The sequence below is a fragment of the Cyprinodon tularosa genome, unplaced genomic scaffold (assembly GCF_016077235.1).
Source record: "Cyprinodon tularosa strain WSP-4 unplaced genomic scaffold, ASM1607723v1 ctg162, whole genome shotgun sequence".
In the NCBI taxonomy this organism is placed as follows: Eukaryota; Metazoa; Chordata; class Actinopteri; order Cyprinodontiformes; family Cyprinodontidae; genus Cyprinodon; species Cyprinodon tularosa.
In genome coordinates this window covers 347,501-375,390 of record NW_024038460.1, presented here as the reverse complement: position 1 = coordinate 375,390, position 27,890 = coordinate 347,501, and the positions used below count along the sequence as shown (strand labels likewise).

The 27,890-nt window shown below is 38.7% G+C and overlaps 1 protein-coding gene across 1 annotated transcript; it reads right to left on the bottom strand.

The window, feature by feature from the left end:
- Positions 1 to 121: 121 nt before the first annotated feature.
- LOC119780594 (stromelysin-3-like) lies at positions 122 to 27,586 on the bottom strand. The gene is made up of 8 exons (XM_038280678.1): positions 27,425 to 27,586; positions 7,517 to 7,785; positions 7,233 to 7,376; positions 4,554 to 4,687; positions 4,270 to 4,484; positions 3,744 to 3,948; positions 1,464 to 1,724; positions 122 to 1,370 (listed from the first exon to the last, which is right to left on the bottom strand). Exons 1-8 carry the CDS (start codon positions 27,527 to 27,529, stop codon positions 1,249 to 1,251), a joined length of 1,455 nt encoding a protein of 484 aa, XP_038136606.1. The 5' UTR covers positions 27,530 to 27,586; the 3' UTR covers positions 122 to 1,248.
- Positions 27,587 to 27,890: the final 304 nt, after the last annotated feature.

The following is a 27,890-nucleotide window of genomic DNA, read 5'->3' as shown; positions in this document are numbered from 1 at the left end:
CCCCTTTGTTGTAAGTATTCCTGGTTCTATATTTTTGTGAAATTCTGAGGACTTATGTTTTTGGATTTTTGCTTCTGTTATCCTTTTGTTATTAAATCTTCAAGTAACCACCTTAAGCTTTTGTATCTGCATTTGGGTCCTGTCAAACCTCCACCCCACTGTCACAGTGAGGTGCATTAAATATTGACTGCTTTTACTGCTATACTGCTATTAAATCAGTGCACTTTCACTGATTTAATATCACAACTTTAATCTTGTAATATCAGGATTTATTTTTCTGTTTTAAAAAAAAAGTATATATATTTTTAAGTCATGGGCTGCTGAACCAAATTTGTACAATTCTTAAATCTTAGTCCAGAGGCTGAACAAATCATTCAACACCACCTAAAAGACTAACATGGCTTAAAAGCTCACCATTAAAAAAATGGACCCCAGTAAAATAAATCATGCTTCTTTTGGGCCGGTTCTGTAGACCGAACCAACCAGGCTTGCTAGAAATTATGGGACCAGTTCATGTTTTTCTGTATCCGCAGTTAAACATAAAGCCATGAGAAGATGCTGACAGAGAACAGAACCATAACACCAGATCACTGGTTTATGACCAGCATGTTATACTGGTCAAAGCAAGCATCAGCGTCCAGCACTGATTGAGAATAAATCACCTTAAATATGAAAACAAATTGAAATGAATAGGAAAATATATATATATAAAATGTCTGTTCTTCAGGAATGAAGAAGAATCTATAAAACAAACATAAATGAGTCGTAACAATCTTGTGAATGATGGAATAAGATCAGCCTCTGAGGACCAAAAAGGACTTAAACAAGAGCTGTAGAGAGAACAGTTTAGCTGAATTAAGTAGAATGAGGTTCTAGTTTGACCTTAAATAGCACCATGAATAATCAGACCCAGTCCCGCTGCTTTTATGACACTAAACACAGAACAAACCTTCCTGCTAAAGGCTAACAATGTACAGCGTTTAGGGCCAAGGTGAGGAACAAGATATGTGATGTGGGCTCAAACAGCCAACTGCGAATGGCATTTTGTTGCCATGGCGTTATGCAGTTTCCCTGACCTGCATCAGAACCGATCTGAAAATGAAGGATCAGTCCAAACAATTCACGGTAAGACTATAGATGTTTGCTACAAAGAGAGACTCTGTCCTGTTTTATCTGTGGTGAAAATTTGAGCAGTGTGATTTTTAGCAGTAAGCCGATGGATGATTTCAATTTTATGATTTGATGGATTTAACTAGATTCAGAGCAGCCAAAGAAGTCCATCCCGATTCTACGAGGGTAGCCTTCCAGCACCTTCAGTGACACCGGATCAAACTTCCAATAGTACAGTCCACTCAGGAAGTTAGCATAACCTGTCGAGAAGGAGAAAAGAGGTCAGATGTTTGAAAAGACTCAAACCCACCAGTTGTTTAACCCAACTCTGTTAATCTGACCCAAGGTCTTACCATAATTGTCCAGAAAGGCTGCATCGATGTGACTGGGTAGTCCAGTCCACTCATGCATGCTGCGAGGATGGAGATCATTCACCCTATTCTCCTGAGTGTTGAAGGGCCAGTAGAAGGAAGACTTGAAGAGGAAAATCTTCTCCATTTGGTTCTGCTCCCACCTCAGAGCTGCATTGATGTCTGTCACAGGAAGACCCAGCTGTACCAAAGACACTGGTCCAGATATCTTCCTCTCAGCATCAAACACCCAGTATTTGTCGCCTGCAGCAGCAACAAGAAATAAGTCTAGAAGTTACTGAGTTTGCTTATTAGAAGAAAATATATATAAAGCACTGAACTGAGTTTAATCTCACCTACTGGCTCTCAGGATAATTTTTATATTATTCATGGATGTGCCTTTTAAACACTAATAACACCTGCCTGCTACGTGATAAGGCTTATGTTTTCCCAAGCAGTTTATCTAGTTAGGACAGCTCTTCTGTCGGGCTAAAAGGTTATCTTCATTATAAACATAAAGATTTGGGAATGAAGCCGGAGCAAAGACAGAATGGATAATTCTTAACAGCGAGCTCTCTGTCGCTGTGCATTCAGAATGTCCTTGATATAGAACACTGTGTAATATCTTGATATGGCTGGAGCCAGTGATGTTTCCTCATTAATGAACATGATGTAATGATGTGACATTTGATGATGTGGCAGGGGGAGACCCTGGAGATGTATAAAATGATTCTTTAACTGTTATTCTAGCAATATTCTGAAGAAGCAAGCCCAGAGGTAAGTGCTGCCATCTGTGACCTGAGCCAGTTCTCTGATATTAGTAAGATTACAATTTCTGTAAAAACTGTTTTTTATGTCTCAGTTGTTTATTACATATACTATCATATTATTGCTTGTTTTGACAAACAAAATTCAATTTTGTTTTGTATACACAAATGATAAAATTATAATAAAAGTTGTCTCAAGAAAGAATTGGGGAGAGAAAGCTTAAAGATGTAAGAGATTCCCTTTGCATGTACAAATTCCTGTTTTAGCTCTACGTAGTGAAGAACCAGAAGATTAGTTAGAGTGGAGTAGAGTATGGTAGGGTAGGATACAGTAGGGTAGGGTAGAGTGGGGTAGGGTAGAGTAGGATAGGGTAGGGTAGGGTAGGGTAGAGTGGGGTAGGGTAGAGTCAGGTAGAGTAAAGTCAGGTAGAGTAGGGTAGGGTAGAGTAGGGTAGAGTGGGGTAGGGTAGGGTAGAGAGAGGTAGAGTACGGTAAGGTAGAGTAGGGTAGGGTGGGGTGGGGTAGGGTAGAGTCAAGTAGAGTAGAGTCAGATAGAGTAGGGTAGGGTAGGGTAGAGTGGGGTAGGGTAGGGTACAGTGAGGTAGGGCAGGGTGGGGTAGGTTAGGGTAGGGTAGAGTCAGGTAGAGTAGGGTAAAGTGGGGTAGGGTAGGGTAGAGTGAGGTAGAGTAGAGTAGGGTAGGGTAGAGTAGAAGAGGGTAGCGTAGAGTAGATTGGGGTAGGGTAGGGTAGAGTAGAGTGAGGTAGAGTAGGGTAAGGTAGAGTAGGGTAGGGTAGGGTAGAGTCAGGTAGAGTAGGGTAGAGTCAGGTAGAGTAGGGTAGGGTAGGGTAGAGTGGGGTAGAGTAGATTCAGGTAGAGTAGGGTAGGGTAGGTTAGGGTAGGGTAGGGTAACAGTGTTTCCCAAAGTGGGTGGGGCGCCCCCTAAGTGAGGCCATGCATAATTGCAGGGTGGATGCAGAAGAAATTAATTAGAGCGTTTTTAATAAAAAATATTTATGAATTGAAAGCAATGATGAATTACATTTCAAGGTAAAACAAACAGTTTAGATAATTATACCTTTGCTTTAAAGTTAGTGAATTCATGAGCAAAAGGAGATTATACTTTTTTTTTTTGCAATTTATGCCGAGTAACGCAGTTGTATTTTTTTTTTTTTTGTTTATCTGCTGAAAAAAGGTTGTTGTGGAACTACTGGATTAACATCATAAAGAATAGGCTGCTGAGAACCAGAATCTCACTGGTTGCTATGGTGATTCCCAACTTTTCTGGAAGGTAAAGGAAATTAGGGTTGGGCACCAAGAATGCAGGATGAATTGCTTGCTGGTTCTTACTTTTTAATTTTACTGAATTCGTTAACATTTTTAATGAACAATTCCTAGTCTGCCGACCACAACAGGAAGAGAAAACAGTGCGTGCGCAACATTCCATTTGTGGCAGCATTCGAAAATGTGGCACAAGAAAAAGAGATAGGAGCAGGAATGTTCTGCTTTCTTTTGTACCTTGGAAAAACCAGATGTTGCCAGACTTATCTTCATAGGCTGCATCAATGTAGTCAGGGATACCGCTCCAGTGGCGTGAAGACAAGGCTGGATAGCCACCCTGTAGACGTCCGTCACGGATACGCCAAACGTATCGAGACTTGAAGAAAAACAGCTCTCCCCTGATCATGGACACAGCATCAAAGCTTGTTCTACAGGCATCCAGCTGAGGAAAAGCAGACACTCATTACTTCAACCCTCATCTATTAATGCATGAGTTAAAAAGCAGAAAAAAGAGGAAAGTTTTCAATAGGGGATGGTACAGATTAAAAGTTCTGATCCAGTCCATATTTCTTTCCATTATCTTTCCTGATATCCAAATATTCCTAAATTAGTTTTTAAGTGGTTTCCATCAAACACTTCTTGAATGTATTTTTATGATCATTGCCAGCTTTCTATCTTTTCTTGGAGGCATTATTTAAAGACACAATGACTGGACCAGGACTGATGGTCAGTAGGTTCAAAAGTTCCAGCATCATGGTCTCACCAGTTCAGTCTCTATCTCATTGGTCTCTGTTATATCTGGCGGTGTGTACCGAGGAGGTCCATATAGATACTGGATCCCCCTCTTATCGTCTTCACTGAGCTTCAAAGGGTAGGAATCACTGTAGAAAGGACTCATGACGGCATCGGGCTCCAAGGAGTGCTGCAGGCCCAGAACATGGCCGAACTCATGAGCTGCAACCTGGAGGAGATCAGTCCCTTCAAAAAGACAAAGATTATTTAGTGATTAGCTTCACACACATCGTAAATAGTCCAAAATCATCTTACCAACACTATTCCCGACAGTCCAAAGTTCATCATAGTCGAAGTGGACTTCGCCCTCTTTGAGAGTTCGGGGAAAGAAAGCATGGGCCAGTATTCCTCCAGGACCGTCGAACGGTAAGTCATCACCATGCCAGTACCTGTAAAACCATGTCTGATTTTTATCTTATGACAAGTTTAAAGTAGCCTGGATGCCATTCCGAACTTAGTCCCGCCCACAACGTTTGAGGTCGGGAAGTTCGGTCTGGCATTGCTCAACAGTAGCGCGAGTATGCTAGCACAATATCTGGCGGGCCAATCAAATTGTCAGGGCGGGCTTTATACGATGATGGACAGATGATCAACAGTAACGTAATCAACCACGTGACCAAAGCGCGCTGGGGTGACAACAACAATGGCTGCCGCTGGAGAGTTTAGGTGAGTAGATTCTGCTATTAGGTCTGTTCTAGAAGATATCGACAGCAAAGTAATTTTAAAAGAGGAACAGAGAAACGCGATCAAGGCTCATCTTCTTATTCTAGGCGTGCAACTGCACGCTTTGATTTTTGTTGACAACAACTATGCATCGCTTAACATACGTCACGCACTCCGTTGCTCTTATTGGTTGTAGGTCTATCCAGTTGAGTGCAGAGGCATTTTCTTTCCTGGTTCGTTCAAAACACGCCCCATAATCACAGCTCTATGGAGCAGTATCAGACTCATATTCTGACTAGAATTGAGTAGGACTACGTCAGGCTAAATTTAAAGCATGTAAAGCATGTAAAACCAATGTTAGTACCCCCCTTTTTTGAAGGGCCCCATCTTTCACACTTTAAAGCTAAAATGACTACAAGTCCTCTGGAACAGTTTTCTTGAGACAAATAAGTTGAATTCTGGCCAAAGGCAAAAAAAAAGAAAAAAGCTGAAAATTAAATAAAACACCTTACATCAACTGAGAAGCACAAGATAGGAGGGATGAGGATTCTTTTTTTTTTGCAGCAACAGCACAAGTGCACCTTGCAGTAAAGTACTCTACAAAGTACTCTGGAGTCTTGAACCTGTACCAGAGTGGGTCATCAACAGAAACACAGCTGATCTACAGCAGAATATCTAAGAAAGAAAATAAACAAAGTGCTCCAATGATCTAGTCAAAATCCCGACCATAGCTTGTTTTAAATGCTGCAGTGGGAGCATTCTGAGCAGAAATAAATATCTCTGGACCCTAAATGTTGGACAGAGAGGTGGACTCAAGCTCCTATACAATGACATGAGACACTAATGGAGTCAGATGGAAAACCTGCAAGCTTTTGCTTTTTGAGGACAAAATTAAACTTTAAACGGTTTTACTTTAATGTAGAAATAAAATCTTTACTTCATGTCTTTATTTCAGAGGGTCACCTCTCAAAAAAAAATAAAAAAAGATCTGCAGGCTAGTAAAAAATTTCCATGTGTGAAAAGGAGTTATAGTTTTAATCTCTATCCTCTACAGGTCAAAACGTGAAGCAGAGATGGGTTTGGCAGAGAAACAAGAGTTCTGTTATGACAAGGACGTTTCAGCAGACAGATGCCAAAGTGAGTCGTCATACTATAACCATCCAGTTTGAGAGTATATATAGTATAATTCGATGATGATGAATGATTATCATGTGTCTTTTAAACTGATCCTGATAGATTTATGCCCCTGCTGATTATGAATTTTAGTCAGGAAAGATGTTTCTCCTTGGTTTTACCACGGCCCTACTGTGGTTTTACCTTTCTTACAACATCCAAAATATTTAGGTTATCCTGATCTGTTTTCTATATTTATGCTGCTATATGTTTAGGCTGCTGGATCACATAGGGACCACTTTACCTCATTCTGTTTCATTCTATTTCTATTCTTGTATTCCGCACTTTTTGTTAAGTTCCACTCATAACTTTGTCTCTGCTTTTTCCTGTCACAGTAGCTTTATCTGGTCTGTTCCTGCTTGGCTGTGACTCCATCCTGGATTGTAATATCAGCTGTGCTGCTACCATCAACATTTCTGTTAGACATTGGAGCTTGGACCGCTTCCATTGTAGTCCTCTTTTCTTTTAATTTGACTAACTGTATGTGCTCTCTTTCATCCTCTGATAAGAGAATTGTGTTGGAGCTCATCTGCCTGGTTGTGTCTTTACCGGATGGTTGGTATTGGTTGACAGTTACCTTTTATATACCTGCTTCTTTTTGTACGTCTGCCTCTCTCTCCTCGAACCCCTTTGTAGATGGCCGCTCACACAGGGCCTGTTTCTGCTGGAGGTTTCGTTCCTTTAAACAGGATCTTTCCTCTCCACTGTCGCTACATGCATGCTTTAGGTGAGGGATTGCTGAAGATTCAACAACAAAATCCAAGCGAAAATCGTCGCCTCAGTCTAATCCAGAAAGAGCATGTCTTGCAAGTCAATGACTGGATGCAATCACCTGGTTTTCCTAATCAATCTGATGGTATCTCCTCTGTAAAGTGTCTTCAGATGTGTTGTGAAATGGCTCTATATGAATAAACTGGATTGAATGGAATGTGTGTAATTATTCTGTAAAACATAGTTATTGTTCTAGAGAGGGCAGGAGACTTTAACATATTTCAGTCCTGGACCCCAGATGGATGGAGAAAAGCAGCAAGCACCCCTTCTGTTTTCTGTGTTTATGTTGACTGTTGAATCACAGTTGATTGTTCTTTGGTTTCTTACCTGTTAAAGTCAATGATGATGTCTGCTCTCTCATTAACAACCTCTCTGAGTGTCAGAGGAGTTACTGCGCCCCAAACTTCAAAGGCCTCTTTTAAGACGTCCCGAACTTTGTCTTCACTCATCTGCCATGGAAAACGAAGAATCCTGGAGGACACAGACATCAAATTGAGGTCCCTAAAGATGAGCTCAAATTGGAATTTTATACTCTAAAGAGTTAGGATGTGGAGAATTCGATCAAAGCGAGACTAAAAGTACCTTAGAAGCAGCAGATTTTCATTTCTAACCTGTAAGTGAGATCAAATTTGTCCCAGCGTCCTCCAAATAGAGCGAATCGTTTCCCGCGCTGCTTTCTGCTCCTCTTCCTGCTGTGGTTTGATGCGTCGAGGGGTGTTACTTTTGGATAGTCTGGGACTCCACACCGAGGACGATTCCAGAACTCTGTCTCATTTCTGGACACCAGAGAAGACTTTGAATTGACCTCTTGGTTTAGAGCATCCTGCCTGTGTCTGCCTCTCTTCTTTAAGACGACATGGCTGTTGCTGTGAGGCTTTTCCTGCAGACAGACAGCAGTTTTTACATTCATTAAAGACTTAATTTCAGGTTTCTGCCCTCTGTTTTGGTTTATTTTTATTTTCTTTGTTATTTTGTGTCTTTGTAGTTGTTTTCTGTCAGTTTTGTATTTCCTAAGTTGCTCTCTGTTTCCCCTTGTGCCTGTTTCCTTGGCTCCCTTCTAGCTAGTTCTATTCACACCTGCTCCATATCAGCTCATTAGCCCATCCTTTGCTCTGTTCCCCATATATACACCACTTCTGCAGTTCCTCATTGCTGGTTCCTTGTTGTTTTGTTGCTTTCTTGCTGGCTCCCTCCCCATACGTTGTTTCTCCCTGGGATCTCCTGATTTTTGTTTTCTTATTTTTGTTCTTGGATTTTTGCCTCAGTTGCCTGTTGAACCTCTATTAAATCTGCAAACTCATCTCTGCATGTGGGTCCTCAAAAACCTCCACAGACCTTGACACTTAGAATGAGAATTAAGTACAGGATGGTGAAAATCAAAGGATTTTGTATTTTAAACTGTATCTTTTCCTTTAAAACAATATCCTTCGATCTCTATGTTGAACTATCTACATATACTGGGTGGTCAAAGTGCTGCGCATCTTAAAATCTGAAAAATAGCAATAATGAGATGAGAAATTTGTTCTAAAATCAAGCGCAATGAGTACATCTCTCCAGTATTGTCCTCCTGAAAGAACTAAGGATCTTTAAAGACTGGACTAGTGTAACGTAAACCGAGTCTAGATCCGAATGTTCTGAATCTGTCAGGACAAACAAAATCATATGATTTCTGTTTGTGACACATGCTAATGTCCTTGCCTTCATATATTTTGAGTTTTATAACATACAGTTTAAGCCTTTCACAACATTTATGTAACTTTTGTTTTTTGTAGTTCTTTTCTGAAAGTTTGGTCAGTGTGATTCTGTATGACGACTTTCATAAGGCTTAAGCACAGCAGTCTGGAGCTCCTTTTCTCTTTGATGATCCAGAGAAAAGTGGAGGAAAAGGAGCAAAGAACAGGAGGTAGGGGCTGCAATCTAAGGTATTCAGACTGAGCCAGAGTTAAATCACGCAGACAGCATCCCACAATCCCCTGTGCTTTCTTCACAGCCCCTGATAAGTTTCTTATTTGGCCATGAAGCCATTGTAGAAAATGCGACACTGCAAAGGTTGCTGGTATGTTTTGGTATTTTTAAAATATTCTTTAAATGGGGCTGTTCAGTGGTGCAGTGGGTAGCACTGGTGCCTTGCAGCAAAAAGGTCCTGGGTTCAAATCCTGGCCCTGGGTCTTTCTGTATGGAGTTTGCATGTTCTTCCTGAGCATCTGTGCGTTCTCTCCAGGTACTCCCGCTTCCTTACACAGTCCAAAAACATGACTATTAGGTTAATTAGCTTCTCTAAATTCTCCTTTGGTGGGACTGTGTGTGTGAATGGTTGTTTGTCCTTTTTGTCTCTGTGTTGCCCTGCAATGGATTAGCGACCTGTCCAGGGTGTAACCCTATCCCAAGCCGGTAGACAGCTGGGGATAGGCACCAGCACCCATTGCGATCCCGCTTTGCATAAGCCTTACGGAAAATGGCTGGATGGATGGATGATTTCACATTGGTTAAGGAGCAGTGGGCTGCCATTGTGCCAAGGGAGCAGTGTTAGAAAACAGTGTGAAATAGTGAGAACAGCAGAGAAGATCATCAGGGCCTCGATTAAAGACATTTAATTCCAGCGCTGTGTGTCCCAAGCCCGAAATATTGTCAATGACCCCTCACACCCGCAGCATGGACTGTTCTGCCCGCTGCCCTCTGGGAAGAGGCTTCGAAGCATTCAATGCAGGTTCAGCAGATTCAATAACAGTTTCTACCTCACCACCATTAGACTGCTGAATGTTGCATTAAACTGACCATATCTATGTGTGGTTTTAACATCATGTTTTTTCTCTCCCAATGTTTACATTTGATCAATGCTGCACTTTAAGAAATGGAAATGTCATGAGAGCTGTACAAACTGAAATTTTGCTTGTGTATACAATATAATATACACTGTGTATACAAAATGACAATAAAGTTTATCTAAGTCTTGGATTAAGGGTCTTACTCAGGGACCAGTCCGTGGGAGTGGGGTTCAAACCCAGAACCTCAGGATTCGAAGCTCTACACCCAAACCACTAGGTCATGGCACCATAGATGTGACACTGCAATGATTGGTGGTATGTTTTGGTTTTTCTTTTTGTTTCTAAATGTTTAAACGATTATCCATTTCCTTACTTTTTGGAACTTTTTCCTAAAGCATCTTCCAATTGGAGCCCTGATTTTTCTTTATGTTTCCAGGACTGGAATAATCTTGCACTCACTGTAAATGTGTCTAATACAGTTAATGATTTTAAAACGGTTTTAAATTTTGCTTTCATTTCCAGTTGGCCAGGAGCATCAAGAGGGTTTTTCTTATATTTTAGTGTTTTTTGTTTTTACGGCTTTTACTGTATTAGTTTGAATCTTTTGTCTAGAATCTTAGATGAAGGAAGGAAAACGATGGTACTTCATTCTGATATGATTGGAAGTACTACAGTGAAATCCAATTATATACAGTTTATTGTCACGGTAAACTGAAAAAAAATTGCAAACTGTTACATCAGAGAAGCTAAACCTCAGAAACAGCGAAGATAAAACAGAAGCATCAGTACACATGGGGTCATAAATCCATACGAAAACAGGAGCAGACATCATTGTCATTGTCATCCTCCTTCATCACAGCATGACATCAGCTACTCCGGGATCTTGGTTCATGTTCTGCTGAGCAATCTGAAGTCAGCAACAAAGACTGAGAGCTGCTGAGTGAGCTGTTTGGAGCAATACTCCCCGGTACATTCTGTCAAATCATCTTACACTCCTCGTGTTCATGAGTCAGGGTACTGATGCATCCAGCCCTCAACAATAACAACACATTACATGATAGTGTTGTAATTTCTTTGGCAAAACATAAAATGTCAAAACAGGGAGTCGACGTTTTATTTCTCAATGCCAGTGTAAACAAACTATGAACATTTCACCCCCAACCTGCAGGCTGATTCAGAAACATTATGCTACCATCAGGTCTGTGCAGACATTTGGTTTTAATGGTGATCATAACAAGATTGAAGACTATAATCAACTTTTTAGAGTCTGTTCACCTTTATTTGAACTTTACATATGATTTAGGACAAAGCGTTTTTTCGACTCTATACAGCGAATGGTGCTACCTACATTAATTACAAGTACCAAGTATAGAATCTGCTACCTGTAGGGGAGTGCTAGCTTAGTGGTTAGAGCAGTGCGCTTGTACTCTGAGAAGATTGCAAGTACCCAGTTCGATCCCCACAGCCTGCACTCTGGGTACCCGAGCAAGACCCTTAACCCCACACTGCTCCCCGGGTGCTGCGCAGTGGGAATGGGTTAAATGCCGAGAGTGAATTTCCCCATTGTGGGATATTAAAGGGATTTACATTACAGTAACCTTCTAGAGAAATACAATGGAGTATTAGGGCCAGGCTAGACATTTTCTTTTGTTCTATTCCGAGAATAAAGTCGCAACAAGAATGGTCGTAAAATTACAAGAATAAAGTCGCAACCAGAATGGTCTTAAAATTACGAGAAGAAAGTCGTAACATTACGAGAATAAAGTTGTAAAATTACGATAATAAAGTCGCAACGAGAAAGGTTGTAATATTACAAAAATAAAGTCGTAACATTACGAGAATGAAGTCGCAACAAGAATGGTTGTAATGTTACGAGAATAAAGTCGTAACATTACGAGAATGAAGTCGTAAAATTATGAGAATGAAGTCGTAAAATTACGAGAATAAAGTTGCAACGAGAATGAAGTCGTAAAATTACGAGAATAAAGTTGCAACGAGAATGGTTGTAATATTACGGAAATAAAGTTGTAACATTACGAGAATGAAGTTGTAAAATAATGAGAATAAAGTCGGAACGAGAAAGGTTGTAATATTACGAGAATAAAGTCGTAACATTACGAGAATGAAGTCTTAAAATTAAGAGAATAAAGTCGCAACAAGAATGGTTGTAATATTACGAGAATAAAGTCGTAACATTACGAGAATGAAGTCGTAAAATTACGAGAATAAAGTCGCAACGAGAATTGTTGTAACATTATGAGAATAAAGTCGTAACATTACGAGAATGAAGTCGTAAAATTACGAGAATAAAGTCGCAACGAGAATTGTTGTAATATTACGAGAATAAAGTCGTAACATTACGAGAATGAAGTCGTAAAATTACGAGAATAAATCGCAATGAGAATGGTTGCAATATTACGAGAATAAAGTTGTAACATTACAAGAATGAAGTCGTAAAATTACGAGAATAAAGTCGCAACAAGAATGGTTGTAATATTACGAGAATAAAGTCATTAACTTAAGAGAAACAAGTTGTATTTTATGACAACTCTTAAAAGAAGCACTTTCTTCCCTAAAATGAGGAACGGTGACCATCATGTGAAGTTATACTTTGCCTCTGGTTTGACAAATTAGGAAATCTTTTAGCACCAGTATCAAATTGGGCAGAATGGCAACGTGGACGCAGGTTGCTGATTGGTGGAGCTGGTCGGCCGTCATATGGTGGTCGGAGCTCGAAGTTTTCTTTTTGAAACGAGCTGTTGTATGATGACTTCATTCTCGTAATATTACAACTTTATTCTCGTAATTTTACGACTTTATTCTCGAAATAGAAAAAAAAAATCTCTAGCCTGGCCCTAATACTCCGTCGTCAGAGTAACATCCTTTTAACAGATAAAAGCAAATAGATATTAGTCACAGTAATGACTTCTAAACAGAGTTTTTTTTTTAAATAGGATGCTTTTTTTCCTTGAGCATTTTCATTTTTATATGAAAATGCCTTTGTTCTAGTTTTAACACTTTTTTCCATCTTGTTTTTATAGACTTGCTCACATGCTTTGCCAGTGACACATTCAAATCATCCCACTGTGGGAGTATGGCAAGAAACAGCATGGCTGCAGTTTCTTATTATCTTCCCATATTTTCATTACTGTTGTGTTGTGTTTATTTCATTACACAACAAATGTCACCAAAACCATTACTTGCATAGAGAAATGCATCGTAATGCTGCAATATCAGCCGGCAGGTCTCACTGTTCATACAGTTCTTTGAGGGATAGATGCCATGATGCAAGGATTTAGCAGGAACAATCCTTTTGTAACCGTTGCACCTTAGTCTAAAGTGCCTTAAACATTCTCATAGCAACCTTTTTTTTTTAATCATCTATTGAGGCTGGCTCATTCTTCAGTGTAAGTAATATATAGCATTCTCTATTTACCAGTGTGGTATAAGCCCGGCCCTCTATTCTTTCAATAAAAACATGTTTGTGAAGACTTTACCGAGTGTTTCAATATCTTACCATTCATTTCTCGGAGGTTCTGTCACAGTAAATGTATGATCTATGAACCTGTACATGTTTCGACAACCTGTTAATCTGCAAGCAGAGAAAAACAGCTGGGGCTTTTATTTTGTGGAGAAAACACCTTTAATCTGACTTAATCAATAAAATCCACTTTAAATCTTTAAATCTGGTCAGCCTTAGCCACGCCATGATCTCAAATAATCTACACCCAGTATGAAGAGGAATTAGGTGCTTTACTTTATTAAGAAATATAATTCGCCCTTTAAACTGAGAAAAACAAATTTTAGAACCAAGCAAAGCTTTAAAGCCCTTGGTTATAATGAAGATTATGAAGGGACTGGTGTACAAATAGCTGAGAAATGAATAAAATATGTTGAAGCAGAAAACAACATTGGTGGATTTATTGGGTCATCAATAGGGCAGCATGGAAGATTTTACTTTTATAATAATTAATCTCAGCTCTGATCGAAGCTCCAAAGCTCAGCTATATTTTCTAGATTCAAAGTTTAAACCCCTGACAGAAAATTGAACTTTACCTGATAATAATTTCATTTTGAGCTCTATTACGGTTTTGGGAATCCTTTCAGATTATACAACTGTATCTTCCACATAAGAGAAAAAATTAACCCCCTTCCATCAACTATTACTTTGACAGTTATTAATCCAGAGACACGTAGGTTAATATGCCTGGCAAGATTATTGGCAGCTTGTCACTGAAGAAAATGAATGACCCTTCATTCAAAATAATTAACTTAAGAGAATTCAAGCGGTGAAAACGATGGAGAGTTTCAAATACCTGGGTGTTCACGTCAACAATAAACTGGACTGGGCGCATAACACAGATGCCCTGTATAGAAGGGCCAGAGCCGCCTCCACCTCCTGAGGAGACTTAGGTCCATGCAATGTTTAATGTGCAATTACTATTTAATATTCTATACCAGGAGTCTTCAACGTTTTCCAGGAAAAGGCCCCCTAAACCGATGGAGAGATGGAGCCGGGACCCCCTAATTATATATATTATACGACATTGTGTTATATCAAACTGGTCCTATAGTTACCCTATTACAGATGGAGTCATGTAACGAAAATAATTTCTCCCTGGGATTACTAAAGTATTTCTGATTTGGATTCCTGGTTAATGGAACAGGTGTTGTGAATGAAACGGTGCCCAGCTTGAAAGAGCTCCTGTGTGTCGTTGAATGTGTGCATTGATGACTGAAAGACATCTTCTGCCTCCATTTATCTGTTTACTACAGTGTGTTGAATTCATGTTAAAGTGGATTTAAAGAAATTTCAATCAGTGGAGAAAATTGCAGGGGGGAATATAAAAGAAAAATATTCAAATCAACGAAAACTTTTGCAACCCCCATGCAGTACCTCTGAGGACCCCCTAGGGGTTGCGGACCTCCTGTTGAAGACCTCTGTTCTATACAATAACCTGTTGCTTTATATGTGATACCAGTGCAATAACTATATATATAAATACCCATGTAAATACCCTGTGCAATAACCCTGTATAATAATCCTGCTTTAAAAAAAAGCCTTCAGCTGCCATATGTGGATGCACTGTATATACTGTTTATATCCCATGCACCTTTTCTTCCTTTGGCACCTTTTCTTTCTCTTTTTGACTATTTGAGGTGATGTAACGTGTACATTTCTCCACTGTGAGATCAATAAAGTTAATCAATCAATCAAAACTGCCTTGCTGTATTTAATTGACCACATCTTCGAGAAAATCCAGAACTTGTTATGGCTGTGAGGTCAGCCATCCGAGTCACATTCAAAACTGCTTCCTGGAACCACTCTGTGAGGACTTTCTCTAGCATAGAGTGTGAACATGTCTCACCATATTCACCTATACTAGTGATAAAGATGCGTACTCAAATTTAGGTATTTTCTTCTACTTTCTTTTCCTTAGTTTAACCCTGATAGGTCCTACAGTTTACTGTCATGTTAACAAGGAGTGCAGAGTTTGCAAACCACAAATCAATAAACATTTGCCTCATTTGTTTGTCTGACTCCTCAAAAGATTCTGTCATCTCTGAAATAGAGCTTTTTTCAGTCAGTACCCTTTACACTCCTGAGCAGAACAGTTTAGGTCAATAACTTTGACATGTAGCTTTTCCAACAGGACAATAATCCAAAACACATCAGAACAGAGTTTTGAACAAATAAAGCTAACTGGACAGGCACAACCGCTACCCTATGCTGACCTAATGCACTATAACTACGATGGATGTTAAGGATTTTAAATAGACTAGAGTTAACTCTTTATAGGGCAAGTTACCGTTTTTCATAACTTGCTTACAAATGGAGTCCCCCCCCCATCCCTCAGTGAGGTCTAGAAACACAAGATCTATATCCAGCCATTCAACAAATATACTGCTACGTGACTGTACATCTTATTTTGGCATTTGACCAATTAGATGAGCCCTTCAATGATATATTACATACTGAAAATTAATTAGACAAAGTTAAAAAGTCAAGAAAAACGCTAAAAATCTTATTTAAAAGTTAAAAAGTAAAGTTAAAAAGGTAATAAGCCTAGTTAACAACTATATTTAGGTTTATAAACTAAAAAATATAAGTGCCAGTATCAGCATTAAAGGAGAATTCCGGTTTTTAACACTTTTAGCCCATTTTCTGTAGTGTCCAGGATGAAATCGAATGATCGACACCAAAATTTTGACAATTGGTCCTGTCTCTGCTTTTTGGCTCATTTAGAATCCACCCCTGGCTGCTTCAGAATGGCTTCCATAGTGCATGTCCGATAATGTCCTTAAAACAACCTTAAACGTTCTTTTTTTTAAATATGCTACTCACCGGGTCGTCAGCGCTGTTCAATGACGTTCTAAAAAAAGTTTCGTAAAGAAAAAACGTTCCTGTAGTGTTTTATTTAGCATTTTGTAAATCCCATTGAGTTCTGTTGGAATAGTCAATATTCCCCTGCCACCGGAAACGGAAATGGGGCCTGTTTACACAGTTGTAGTCTTTTCGCTTCACTCTGTGTACTCCGACGTCGAGGTGCTAACGTCTCTGTTAAACACTTTAAAAAACTCTGAAAATTGAATACGAAAGGTGAATTCTTGATTCTCGACGTCGGAGTACACAGAGTGAAGCGAAAAGACTACAACTGTGTAAACAGGCCCCATTTCCGTTTCCGGTGGCAGGGGAATATTGACTATTCCAAAAGAACTCAATGGGATTTACAAAATGCTAAATAAAACACTACAGGAACGTTTTTTCTTTACGAAACTTTTTTTAGAACGTCATTGAACAGCGCTGACGACCCGGTGAGTAGCATATTTAAAAAAAAGAATGTTTAAGGTTGTTTTAAGGACATTATCGGACATGCACTATGGAAGCCATTCTGAAGCAGCCAGGGGTGGATTCTAAATGAGCCAAAAAGCAGAGACAGGACCAATTGTCAAAATTTTGGTGTCGATCATTCGATTTCATCCTGGACACTACAGAAAATGGGCTAAAAGTGTTAAAAACCGGAATTCTCCTTTAATGGGTGTTTTTCATTAGTTTCTTATAGAAGCACTTTTGTTATTTTTCTTAATATATTCGTGTAAGTTGGCTTTTCTTGTTATTACATTGACATTAATTTTTGCCATCAAAATATCCATATTTTCGGAATGTTACAAAGGTAATAAGGTGTTGTCCTGGATTCCAATAACACTGTTGGCTTGATAATTGATTTTTAAAGTATTTCACTGAGTGTCCTATAAAGAGTTAATATCAGAGGGAATGGTGCCAGAAACTTTTGTGTGGTTGTAGAAATCATCAGATTAAGATGACATTTGCTGAAGGATGCTGTTATTTATGCAGCAAACCTGATTTTTTTATAATACTAAATTGATAAATTTTTCTTTTTTCCCGAAATTTGATTTTTTTCTCTACACTACAGCTTAACTTTTAAAAAGTTGTTGTTTTTATATCATTAAATCTTGTGAGTTGTAAGCTTTCATCTGTTTACTTGTTTTTGCCACGTTCAGGGCTAATTTTCCCCACTGGGGAATAAAAAAGGTATTTCTTTTCTTTCCTTTTCTATGCTCTTCTATTCTATTCTATTCACAACATCAATATTTTTCGTGTGTGAATGGGTTTGATCCGACTCCCCAGGCCGCATATTTCCCTTGAAATATTCAGCTCCCCTTGTTGAATGACAAAAGAGTAAGCAAAGGCGAGTGTTGACAAGTAATATTTCCATTTACAAAGCCTACTGGTAAAATAAAGCCTAATGGCTGCTTAGGGGATCCATCAGAAGGGTTTGACATGTCACAGCAGGAGGCTGTGGTTGTCTCATCTCAAACAGAAAAGCGGAGACAAAAATTACCTGTAAACAAATAGGTCCATTGTAGTCTCATCGGGTGCTTACATTGGTAAATCTCTGATACGCAGACATTTGTAGAATCATGCAGGTACAAACATGCACGGGTGGAAATATGTTCGATCTAAAGCTCAACCCTCAGCAGAAGAATGGAAATCCCCATTTGAGTTTTGAGATGAGCTCATGGGCACCAGGCAGCTGCAGAAGGTGTTTCACGGACGAGCTGATATTAAAGGGAGTAAATAACATTATGACATGTTTTTAAAACAGTGTAAAGGTCTGATTACACTTTGCAAAATATTTCTGATCTCCTTCCATAAGCATTGCTTCCTGGTAGCACTTTGCAAACAGAAGATAAATGATGCCCTGAGAGGAAAGCGTCTCCAAATAGTAAATATTTAACCACAGAAAGTCCCAGGTATCAGCAGGCAGCAAGTGTTTCCCTCACAGACATGCCCGATGAAGCCACCTGAAGATAATATTTGTGGATAAAAAGGATTAAATTAAACATCATAGATGAAATGTTTAATAAACAAGCTCCATTATAGATATGTGTTGCGGAGAAGTGTCATCACATCCATTAGAGATAAAAGCTGTATTTAAAAACAGTATGTTACATTATGCTTTATTCAAAATGGGATTAAGATTTATGTAACCCAAAAATGTATTCTAAATGTTATCCTAAAACATATGTAATGAACTAGGTTTGCTGAAATGTCTTGAATATCTTATACCTTCGTTAAAATTAGCAGGAGGGTTATCAGAAAATCAGGAACTAATTTTATCTTAAAATGGTTTAGCTTTTTTCACTTTATCTTAGCTTTTAATATATCAAATTTTTACGGAGCCCATAAAGGGACATGGAGGAAAAAATAAACTTTTGCGTGATCCCACAATACTTTTGCGAAATCTCGCAAAAAATAAGCTTTTGCGAGATCCCACAATACTTTTGCGAAATCTCGCAAAAAATAAGCTTTTGCGAGATCCCACAATACTTTTACGAAATCTCGCAACAAATAAGCTTTTGCGAGATCCCACAATACTTTTGCGAAATCTCGCAAAAAATAAGCTTTTGCGAGATTCCACAATACTGTTGTGAGATCTCGCAAAATTTTTGCCATGTTAGCTAACCGGAAGTAAAACAGAAACACAACAGTGGAGGTGCAAAGTGTACTGCTATGGGAGGATAATATGCCCATGTGTCGGCTACAACCATGGAGGATGATTTGGAGAGGTTCTTAATTTCTAGAGCAGTCCTAAAACACGACATTACATGAATGAAGAGAGACAAGGTCAGTATGCAATCCTTTGGAGCCCCTGAAAGGACATGGAGGGAAAAGAAAAACTTTTGCGAGATCCTGCAAAACTTTTGCGAGATCTCGCAAAAAAAAACTTTTGCGAGATCCCGCAATACTTTTGCGCAATCTCTCAAAAAATAATGAATGTTATCCTAAAATATATGTGATAAACAAGGTTTGCTGAAATGCCCTGAATATCTTATACCTTCGTTAAAATTAGCAGGAGGGTTATCAGAAAATCAAGAACTTATTTTATCTTAAAATGGATTAGCTTTTTTCACTATATCTTAGCTTTTAATAATTCTAATTTTTACAGAGCCCCTAAAGGGACATGGAGGAAAAAATAAACGAGATTGTGAGATCCCACAATACTTTTGCGGGATCTCGCAAAAAATAAGCTTTTGCGAGATCCCACAATACTTTTGCGAGATCTCGCAAAAAATAAGTTTTTACGAGATTCCACAATACTTTTGTGAGATCTCGCAAAAAAATAAGCTTTTGCGAGATCCCACAATACTTTTACGAAATCTCGCAAAAAAATAAGCTTTTGCGAGATCCCACAATACTTTTGTGGAGAGGTTCTTAATTTCAAGAGAAGTTCCAAAACACGACATTACATGAATGAAGAGAGACAAGGTCAGTATGCAATACTTTGGAGTCCCTAAAAGGACATGGAGGGAAAAAATTTACTTTTGCGAGATCCTGCAAAACTTTTGCGAGATCTCGCAAAAAAAATTTACTTTTGCCAGATCCTGCAATACTTTTGCTAGATCTCGTAAAACTATTGCGGGATCTCGCAAAAGTTCTTTTTTTCCCCTCCATGTCCCTTTAGGGGCTCCGTAAATTTTATATCTTAGCTCGGTTTAGCTTAGTTTTTCCAACCTCAGTTTAGTTAGATAACTTTATTTAATTGTACTAGTTGTGTTTTACCTATTTTAGCTTATTTTAAGCCTTTACATTTTTATATTAGACAGTTTCTATATTGTTAAAACACTTTACAGTGCATTATTTATTTTTAATCTTTTAACTCTTCACTAGTATGTTGTTCTTATACATTTTTCTAAGGTACAAATTTGTGTGACAATTTTTTCTATAATCTTTTTGCTGCAGTAAACACCAGAATTTCCCCTTTGTGGGACAGTAAAAGGATTTTCTATTCTATCTTTGTTTCAATTTGATTTATTTTAGCTTAAATATCTTAGCTCATTCTGATTTATTTACCTGTTTAACCTCAGTTTAACTCATAATATTACACTTGAATTTAGCTTAGTCTTCTTTTTATTAATTTATCTGAGTTACATGGTCCATGTAATACCACAGTTTAAGTAAGATTAGTTTAAATATTATTATATTATCAAACTTTATCTTTTGCTAGATAAAAAGACTACCCTTTGCTAGACTAGTTATATTTACTCAGATTTACTTAAGTAAAATTTTTAAAAGTGTGTACTTTTAGGGGTAGTTTTACTCTAATTTACATCTTTATTTCACTTCAATAATATTTTTGTGAACCATTGTTCATCCTGCTTCAGAAAAAAATTCTGATTAATTTGTCCATTTTGAGTAACTTCAGCTATTCAGAGAAGCGTTTAAAATAGAACAAATAATGGATATTTCAGATGAAATATTTTACCATCTTCTAGGATATGTTTTCTCAGTGCAAGAACGGGTTTCATAGATTTCATGTTTAAAAAGGCTTCTTCTTTTTTTTTTTTTGTGGCACTAGTGGTTAATTTTTTCAACAGTAGGCCGGATGGGAGACGGACCGGACCGCACAGGCTATATTCAAACCCAGCCAGGTCGGCCACGTTGAGGACTAAGCCCTCTGTACATGGGTCGTGCACACTAACCACTGTGACACCTGCACAGGACTTTGGGAGGAAGTCGGAGTACCCGGAGAGAACCCATCCATGCTCAGGGAGAACATGCAAACTCAATGCAAAAAGACCAAAGAACCTTCTTGCTGCAAGGTAGCATTGCTTCCCACTTCCCACAGCCTGACTACTTTATTTTATAAACATTAAATCAGTCTATTTGATTCAGCAATTACATATTACTTGAGTACCCTTTTTACAAATAAACGTTTTCAAACTTAATTGAGTAATTTCTTGGACTCCTTCCTTCCTTCCTTCCTTCCTTCCTTCCTTCCTTCCTTCCTTCCTTCCTTCCTTCCTTCCTTCCTTCCTTCCTTCCTTCCTTCCTTCCTTCCTTCCTTCCTTCCTTCCTTCCTTCCTTCCTTCCTTCCTTATATCAGCCTATTTGAGTTTCTTATTTTTTGGATTTTTCCTTTTATTCAACTGAAGTGGTTGAAAAACAAACTGTCTGCACCACAGGGATCTGGTAAAAAAAATAAATTTTAAGTATGTTCTTTGGTAAAATTGTCCAAATATTTGGAAGTCATCAGATACAGTGTTCTGGGTTTATGGAGAAATAAAGAGTAGTTTCAAACCAACATATATTTTTCATCTAACTAATCAGTTTATACATCAAGCAGAAAATCATCCGAGCTGTTAGTAAACTGAGGCACTTCAACATGTTGCTATTTTATCCCTGCAGCCATGGAAACATGTTTCCTTTAAGAGGTGTTACAGCTTTCAGATGCAACGTGTTAGAGAAAAACATATTTTATCAGAAGCTGTTATTTCTTCTGTCGCCTCCGGGTTATGGTATGTCTGTTCATGAATGAATGTGAGAGCTGATCTTAAAGGAATCACGTCGTCGTCTTTGTTGCCCTTATGGCTCTACTTAGCAGTAATGATGATGGACCATGAGCTGTTATAACAGGAGTTTAGACATGAATTTAAACTGAAGAGATGATCATAAATCTCAGAAGAACCTTGAGAGTAGGAGGTTTCCCAAGGTTCTCCTGCTGCAGAACAATCGTCTCCATTCAGTATTGGATAGCCGGCTGACTTTTACAGGAGATGGAAATGTGTTGATTATAAACAGAGAGATGTTAAATATTAGCTACAGCAGAAAAGATGATAGGAGAGAGGAGATGTCAACAGAAACTATAGTAAGGATCCCTGAACTGCTTTAATTTTTAACCCTGACGTGGAGAAACAAACATGTTTATGGTTTATCATCAGCTGAGTGTAACAGAACTGGAAGGGAAACTTCTAGAAAGACAAAGGCTGATGTCAGACCTTTGCAACTTCAATCCTTTGAATTCAATAATGCAAAACAAAACAGCAATAGAAGTCTAAACAGTAAGAAATAAGATTTATTTATGGTTTTAACCGACCGGGTAGCACTGCTGCCTTGCTGCAAGAAGCTTCTGGGTTCAAATCCTGGCCCGGGGTCTTTCTGCATGGAGTTTGCATGTTCTCCCTGTGTGTGTTTGGGTTCTCTCTGGGTACTATGGCTTCCTCCCACAGTCCAAAAACATGACTGTCAGTATAATAGTCATCTCTAAATTCTCCTTAGGTTTGTGTGTGAATGGTTGTTTGTCTCTATGATGGACTGGTGACCTGTCCAGGGTGGACCCCGCCTCTCGCCTGTGGACAGCTGGACATAGGCACCACTTGTGACACAGCTTGGGAAAAGCATGATGAATGGATGTTTTTAACATATGGACTCATTAAAAAAAAGTTTTTTAAAAAAGAGAGAAAAAGAAAATCTGGGCCAAAGTCGATATCCAGTTTTAATATTGCCGTTATTGTTTATGTACTGATATTATATTTTACATATTGCGACACTATTTGAACACCATGAAAAACCAACCACCGTCTCGTCGTTGGTTTTCTGCTTTAACTGATTGTCAGATGGTTTATATAAAACAATCTGACAGATTATTTTTTCTCTATCGGAACCAAAAAAAAAGCCCCAACAAGAATTAAATAGTAGCTGCTAATATTAGCACAGTTTTACTTATCAGGTTTAAAAATGACCAATTTTGGCTAATATCTACAATAATGGCGATCTATATCTGCATCCCTAGTTATAACTTCCTACTGGGGCTGACAGTGAGCTACAAATCTGCATGTCAGTGAGGGCAATTGGATGAATTTGGCTCCAGTATAAACACTGGAAAAGATGCATATGTATTTATTTCAATTGTTTGCGAACCTCGTCCACCTCATCCATCTTTATCCTACCAGGCTGCAAATGAACATTCCTTCTGCTCTCTTCATAGATATTATTCCAAAATGGTATTTCATGCTAATTTAAAAATAATAAATCTATGTCTGACTGCTGGAGAAAAAGGTTCTGAATGCAAAAATAGATCCAAGATGTAAAATGCAATCAGCATAATCTGTTTTAAGTCCTGAGACCTGAAGAACCAGGAAGACTGTGGGATGAAGATGCAGGCAGGCAGAGAAGAAGAAGAAGGCGGACGGCAGTCATTGGTAGGTGGACATCTAATTTATTCACTGGATTTAACTGATGATGAGGATGATTTGTCTTTATGAACCACAGATCAATCTGTGAGCAAGCAGACTGAAGCACTTAGGATTTAATATAAAATGTTCAAAACTCTGCATTTTGATGGGATTTTGCTTAAAACGTGCAGAAAAATCAACATCTGAAAACAGATATTAAATTCCTGTCAGGTATTCAGCAAACTATTTAAACTTCTGGCTGCCAAACATCCATAAAGCTAAAATTATCCTCAAACATTCATCTGCAATGAGTCACAATTTCACGACCAAACAGGACTTATTGTCAAGAGCTTTAATCTGTCAGGAAGATTCAGTGGTGAGATTAGGATGTGAATTTATGGATCAGGTTAAGAGTAAAGTGAAATTGAAGATTCTCTTAAACAGAACAAATAAAAGCCGTGCGGCTCGTTCAGATACTCTGTGTTTGGCTGATGTGTGTCTCTCTGTAAGTGGCTGTTTTCCTTTTTTCCCTGAGTCAGCTCACCAGCAGAGTTTTTCTCCCCCACCAGCTGCACCATGACTTGCCTCTGCCTGCACACCCTGATTGTAAAAACCCCCAGAGGAGCTCTGGCATCCATCAAGCAAGCATCCTAAATCACCAAGGACCTCTGTGACACCAGTCAGGATGTTTTCCTGCAGCGAGAAGGAAAGTTTATCCCAAAAAAAAAACATACAAAACGTTTAACAGCAGAAGAAAAACGTTTTCCTGTTTTCAGAGATGGAAGTAACGAAGTACAAATACTTCGTTACTGTACTCAAGTAGATTTTTCTGATATTTTTACTTTACTACTTATTTTTATGGCGACTTTTTACTTCTACTCCTTACATTTTTACACAAATATCTGTACTTTCTACTCCTTACATTTTAAAAAATTGGCTCGTTACGTTAGTTTTGAATCATTTCAATGGAGTTACCGTTATTATTTTTCATGTCATCAATACCAAATTCAATCTAATTGGATGGGAATCTACGTTGCATTTGACGCACCACTACAAGATGAATCAACAGATTCGGCGGCATTCACTGGCGGCAAATCATTGCAGCTTGGTGGCGGTGGCGTTAGCATAGTAGCATGGACGACGAGATGATTGAAAATGAACACAACGGAGATCTAGTCCTATTGGCAGACATCCATTTAAAATGTACAGTAGGCAGCGGCATGAAAAAAGTGGTTTCTACTTTTACTTTTATACTTTAAGTAAATTTACAAGCCTGTACTTTGTTACTTTTACTTGAGTAAAGAAGTTTAATCAGTACTTCCACTTTTACCAGAGTATTTTTTAACACAACTATCTGTACTTTTACTCAAGTACGGAAAGTGAGTACTTTTGCCATCTCTGCCTGTTTTTCATCCTGCATCCTAATATCTGTTATCTACGGAGCCCCTAAAGGGACATGGAGGGGAAAAAATAACTTTTGCGAGATCCTACAATACTTTAGTGAGATCCAGCAAAAGTATTGCAGGATCTCGCAAAAGTTAATTTTTTGCAAGATCTCGCAATGCTTTTGCGAGATGCTTTTGCGAGATCCCGCAATGCTTCTGCGAGATCCCACAATACTTTTGCGAGATCCTGCAATACTTTTGCAAGATCTCGCAAAAAACGTGTCAATATTCCTCCATACTGCTCGTCCAATGTATTCCAAGTGTCCTGAGTGGGTAGCGTCCAGAATTTACTCGAAACTAAGTCATTTAGAATGTTTTTAGAGCATAAACAGTAGTGTATAGGATTTCCTGAAAGCGCGCACATGCGTGTTCACGACGCTACGGAAGCCGGCAGACCAAACCAGCACATTCAGCTCTGCAAAGAACTCATGCTCTTCCTCAACACTGAAGTCCTCAGACATTTTTCTTTCGTTGTTTCTTTCTTTGCACAGGTAAACAGCACATTTCTTCTTCTACGCTTGCATTATCGGCAGACCAGACGCTGAATGCGCACTTTCGTCTTGTTTGGTCTGCCGGCTTCCGTAGCGTCGTGATCGCGCAGGTGCGCGCTTTCAGGAAATCCTATACACTACTGTTTATGCTCTAAAAACATTCTAAATGACTTCGTTTCGAGTAAATTCTGGATGCTACCCACTCAGGACACTTGGAATACATTGGACGAGCAGTATGGAGGAATATTGACACGTTTTTTGTGGACTTTTATGGACCTTTCTGCCTCGGGCGCCATAGACCTCCATTATTTGAATGTCAGCAGACAGCAAGAAGCCCCCCAGATCTCCAGATGCATTTGAGATATCAAAAAAGTACTCCAGAGTGTTGTTCAGCATGGGGGTGAGTAGAAAATGAAGGCTGATCATGTTTTGGGTGTACTATTCCTTTAAATCTCAGAATTCTGACTTCTTTCTATGAATTCTGACTTTTATTTTTTCCCTCCATGTCCCTTTAGGGGCTCCGTAGTTATCTTTTAGGACGGTCGGATTCAGAATTCATCGCTTTCTTCCATCTGGTGTTCGTTTAAAATTTGGCCATTGATGTTGGGTCGTCTCATGGTTTTGGTTCTGTTCAAGTTTACTCTCTGAGTTTTAATTGGTCTTATTTCCATTTTTGTGTTTAGTCATTTCTGATTGTATTTTAATTCTTAGATATTTCTTGTTTGCCCTCTTGTGTCCGTCTCCTTTTCCCCAGCTCCCTTCTTGCCTCCTCTGTTTACACCTGCTCCCACTCTGCTAATAGGCTCTATGCACAACTCCACTACTTCCTGAATTTAAAGCAGCTCCTTTGTTTCCTGTCTTTCATGATTGGATGCACTGATTAATCCAGGTGTGTATGACCTAAGTAACTGGCCAGACACACCTGGATTAATCAGTTCGTCCAGTAATGAAAGACAGGAAACAAAGGAGGAAATCTCAGAATTCTGACTTCTTTCTATGAATTCTGACTTTTCTCAGAACTTTGACTTTAATCTCAGAATTCTGACTAAATTCTGTCAACTAACAAACATGTTAGCATTAAGCCGTAGACATGTCTGTTTTAGAGACTAACTCTCTTGTTTTAATCACCTTCTGCTCTTCCATTAATGAAATAGCATCACCGGGGACCCCTCAGGCAGGTAAAAAGTCGCCTAATTCTGTTATGTTCCACCAATGTGTCACTGGCCCTCCTAAACAGCTCACATCTTTGTCAGTGAAGCTGAGTGCTCCACTTCCTCTTCCTTCATGGTGCCCATCTACATTAAGATCCAGAATTCTTAGATTAAAGTCTTTTTTCCCCATATCACACTGAAATGAAATTTAAAATCAGTTAACTTTTTTTTAAAATTATCATTGGCCCTAATCCTCTTCCGTACATTTACAATAGCTATAAATGGAAATTGGATTGAAAAATAGAGCAACAAAATAATCAAGTATGAACTCTGAGAGCGCAGATCACCATCAAGCAGCACATTTTGCCCCATATCGTGACTTAATCACATCTGTAGCTAAAACTTAAATGAAATTTAAATGAATTGTTCATTAGCATGAAGCATGTCTCTGGTAAAAATGTAATTAAAATCAATCCATAAGATTTTAACAGACAAACTCTCCTGAAAACATAACCGTAGGTGATAATTGTCTATGAGCACTACGTTGATTGACTGATTGATTGAATGATTGTTTGATTGATTGACTTTATTTATCTCAAAGTGGAGAAATTGAATCATTACATCGGCTTAATAGTCAAAAAGAAGAAGAAGGTGCCAAAAGGAGGAAACGGTGCATGGCCTATATACAGTATATATATATATATATATATATATATATATATATATATATATATATATATATATATATATATATATATATACAGTACCTCTATAGATAATTAGCTGTATTATCTGATGATGTTGAACTTCTGTCTGCCAGTTTTCAGCTCTTTAGGAACTATTTCTGGTTGTACTCCATGCTGGGGAAATTAGTTTGGTTCTGGTTCTAAACTGTTTTCTGAAGTTTTGTGTTTTATCTTATATTTAGTCTTATTTTGCAGTGGCTTAGGTTTCCTTACAGCCTTTACAAACCCCATGTTTATTTCTGATTTTACACATTAAATTCCCAGGTACTTCCATCTCTACCTGATTTATCATCTGTTGATTCTGTTCTTCACACTCAGCCTTAGTCTAAAATGCTTTTGTTCTCCTTCCAGCTGTGGTATTTGCTCTGCACATCAGAAACTCTGCACTCCTTCTCTGACTTCATCAGCATCTGTCTTCTTCTGAAGTGTTTGTTGGACTCACCTGCAGATGTTTGACAGTCCTGCCCTCAAACACCGGCACACCGTGAGAGCAGAGGAAGAGTTGCAAAGATAAAACGCTGCAGCAGAACACGACGACCTGCATCATGTTGTTCCTCTGGGAGCCGAAACAGAGACTGGAGCTGAAGGAGCAGTGGAGAGGGAGGCTCCTTCAGTGCACCCAGAGCCTCTTTGTCCTCTGATCTGCTCAGGATTTAACCCTTTACTGCCAACACAGAACAAAGCAGCAGTTCTGGCTTCAATCTGAAGGGTTCAACATCTGAGAATCATTTCAGCCCCCCCCCCCCCCCCCCCCCCCCCCCCAGAAACAAAACATGTTCATGAGGAAATCAACCCAACTTCATGAGAAGAACTCTAGAAAATCTTAAGATGTGAGTGAAAAACTAAGTAGACCTCAGATGTTTCCACAGGAAAGCTGTTAATCAGATGAATGGATGATCTGATCAGTT

Excerpts from the sequence above, each read along its gene's own strand:
- LOC119780594 (XM_038280678.1), bottom strand. The coding sequence starts at position 27,529 with ATGATGCAGGTCGTCGTGTTCTGCTGCAGCGTTTTATCTTTGCAACTC. Across the intron at positions 3,949-4,269 it reads ATGAGATAGAGACTGAACTG|CTGGATGCCTGTAGAACAAG; the intron begins GTGAGACCATGA and ends GCTTTTCCTCAG. Across the intron at positions 1,371-1,463 it reads AGCCTTTCTGGACAATTATG|GTTATGCTAACTTCCTGAGT; the intron begins GTAAGACCTTGG and ends CCTTCTCGACAG.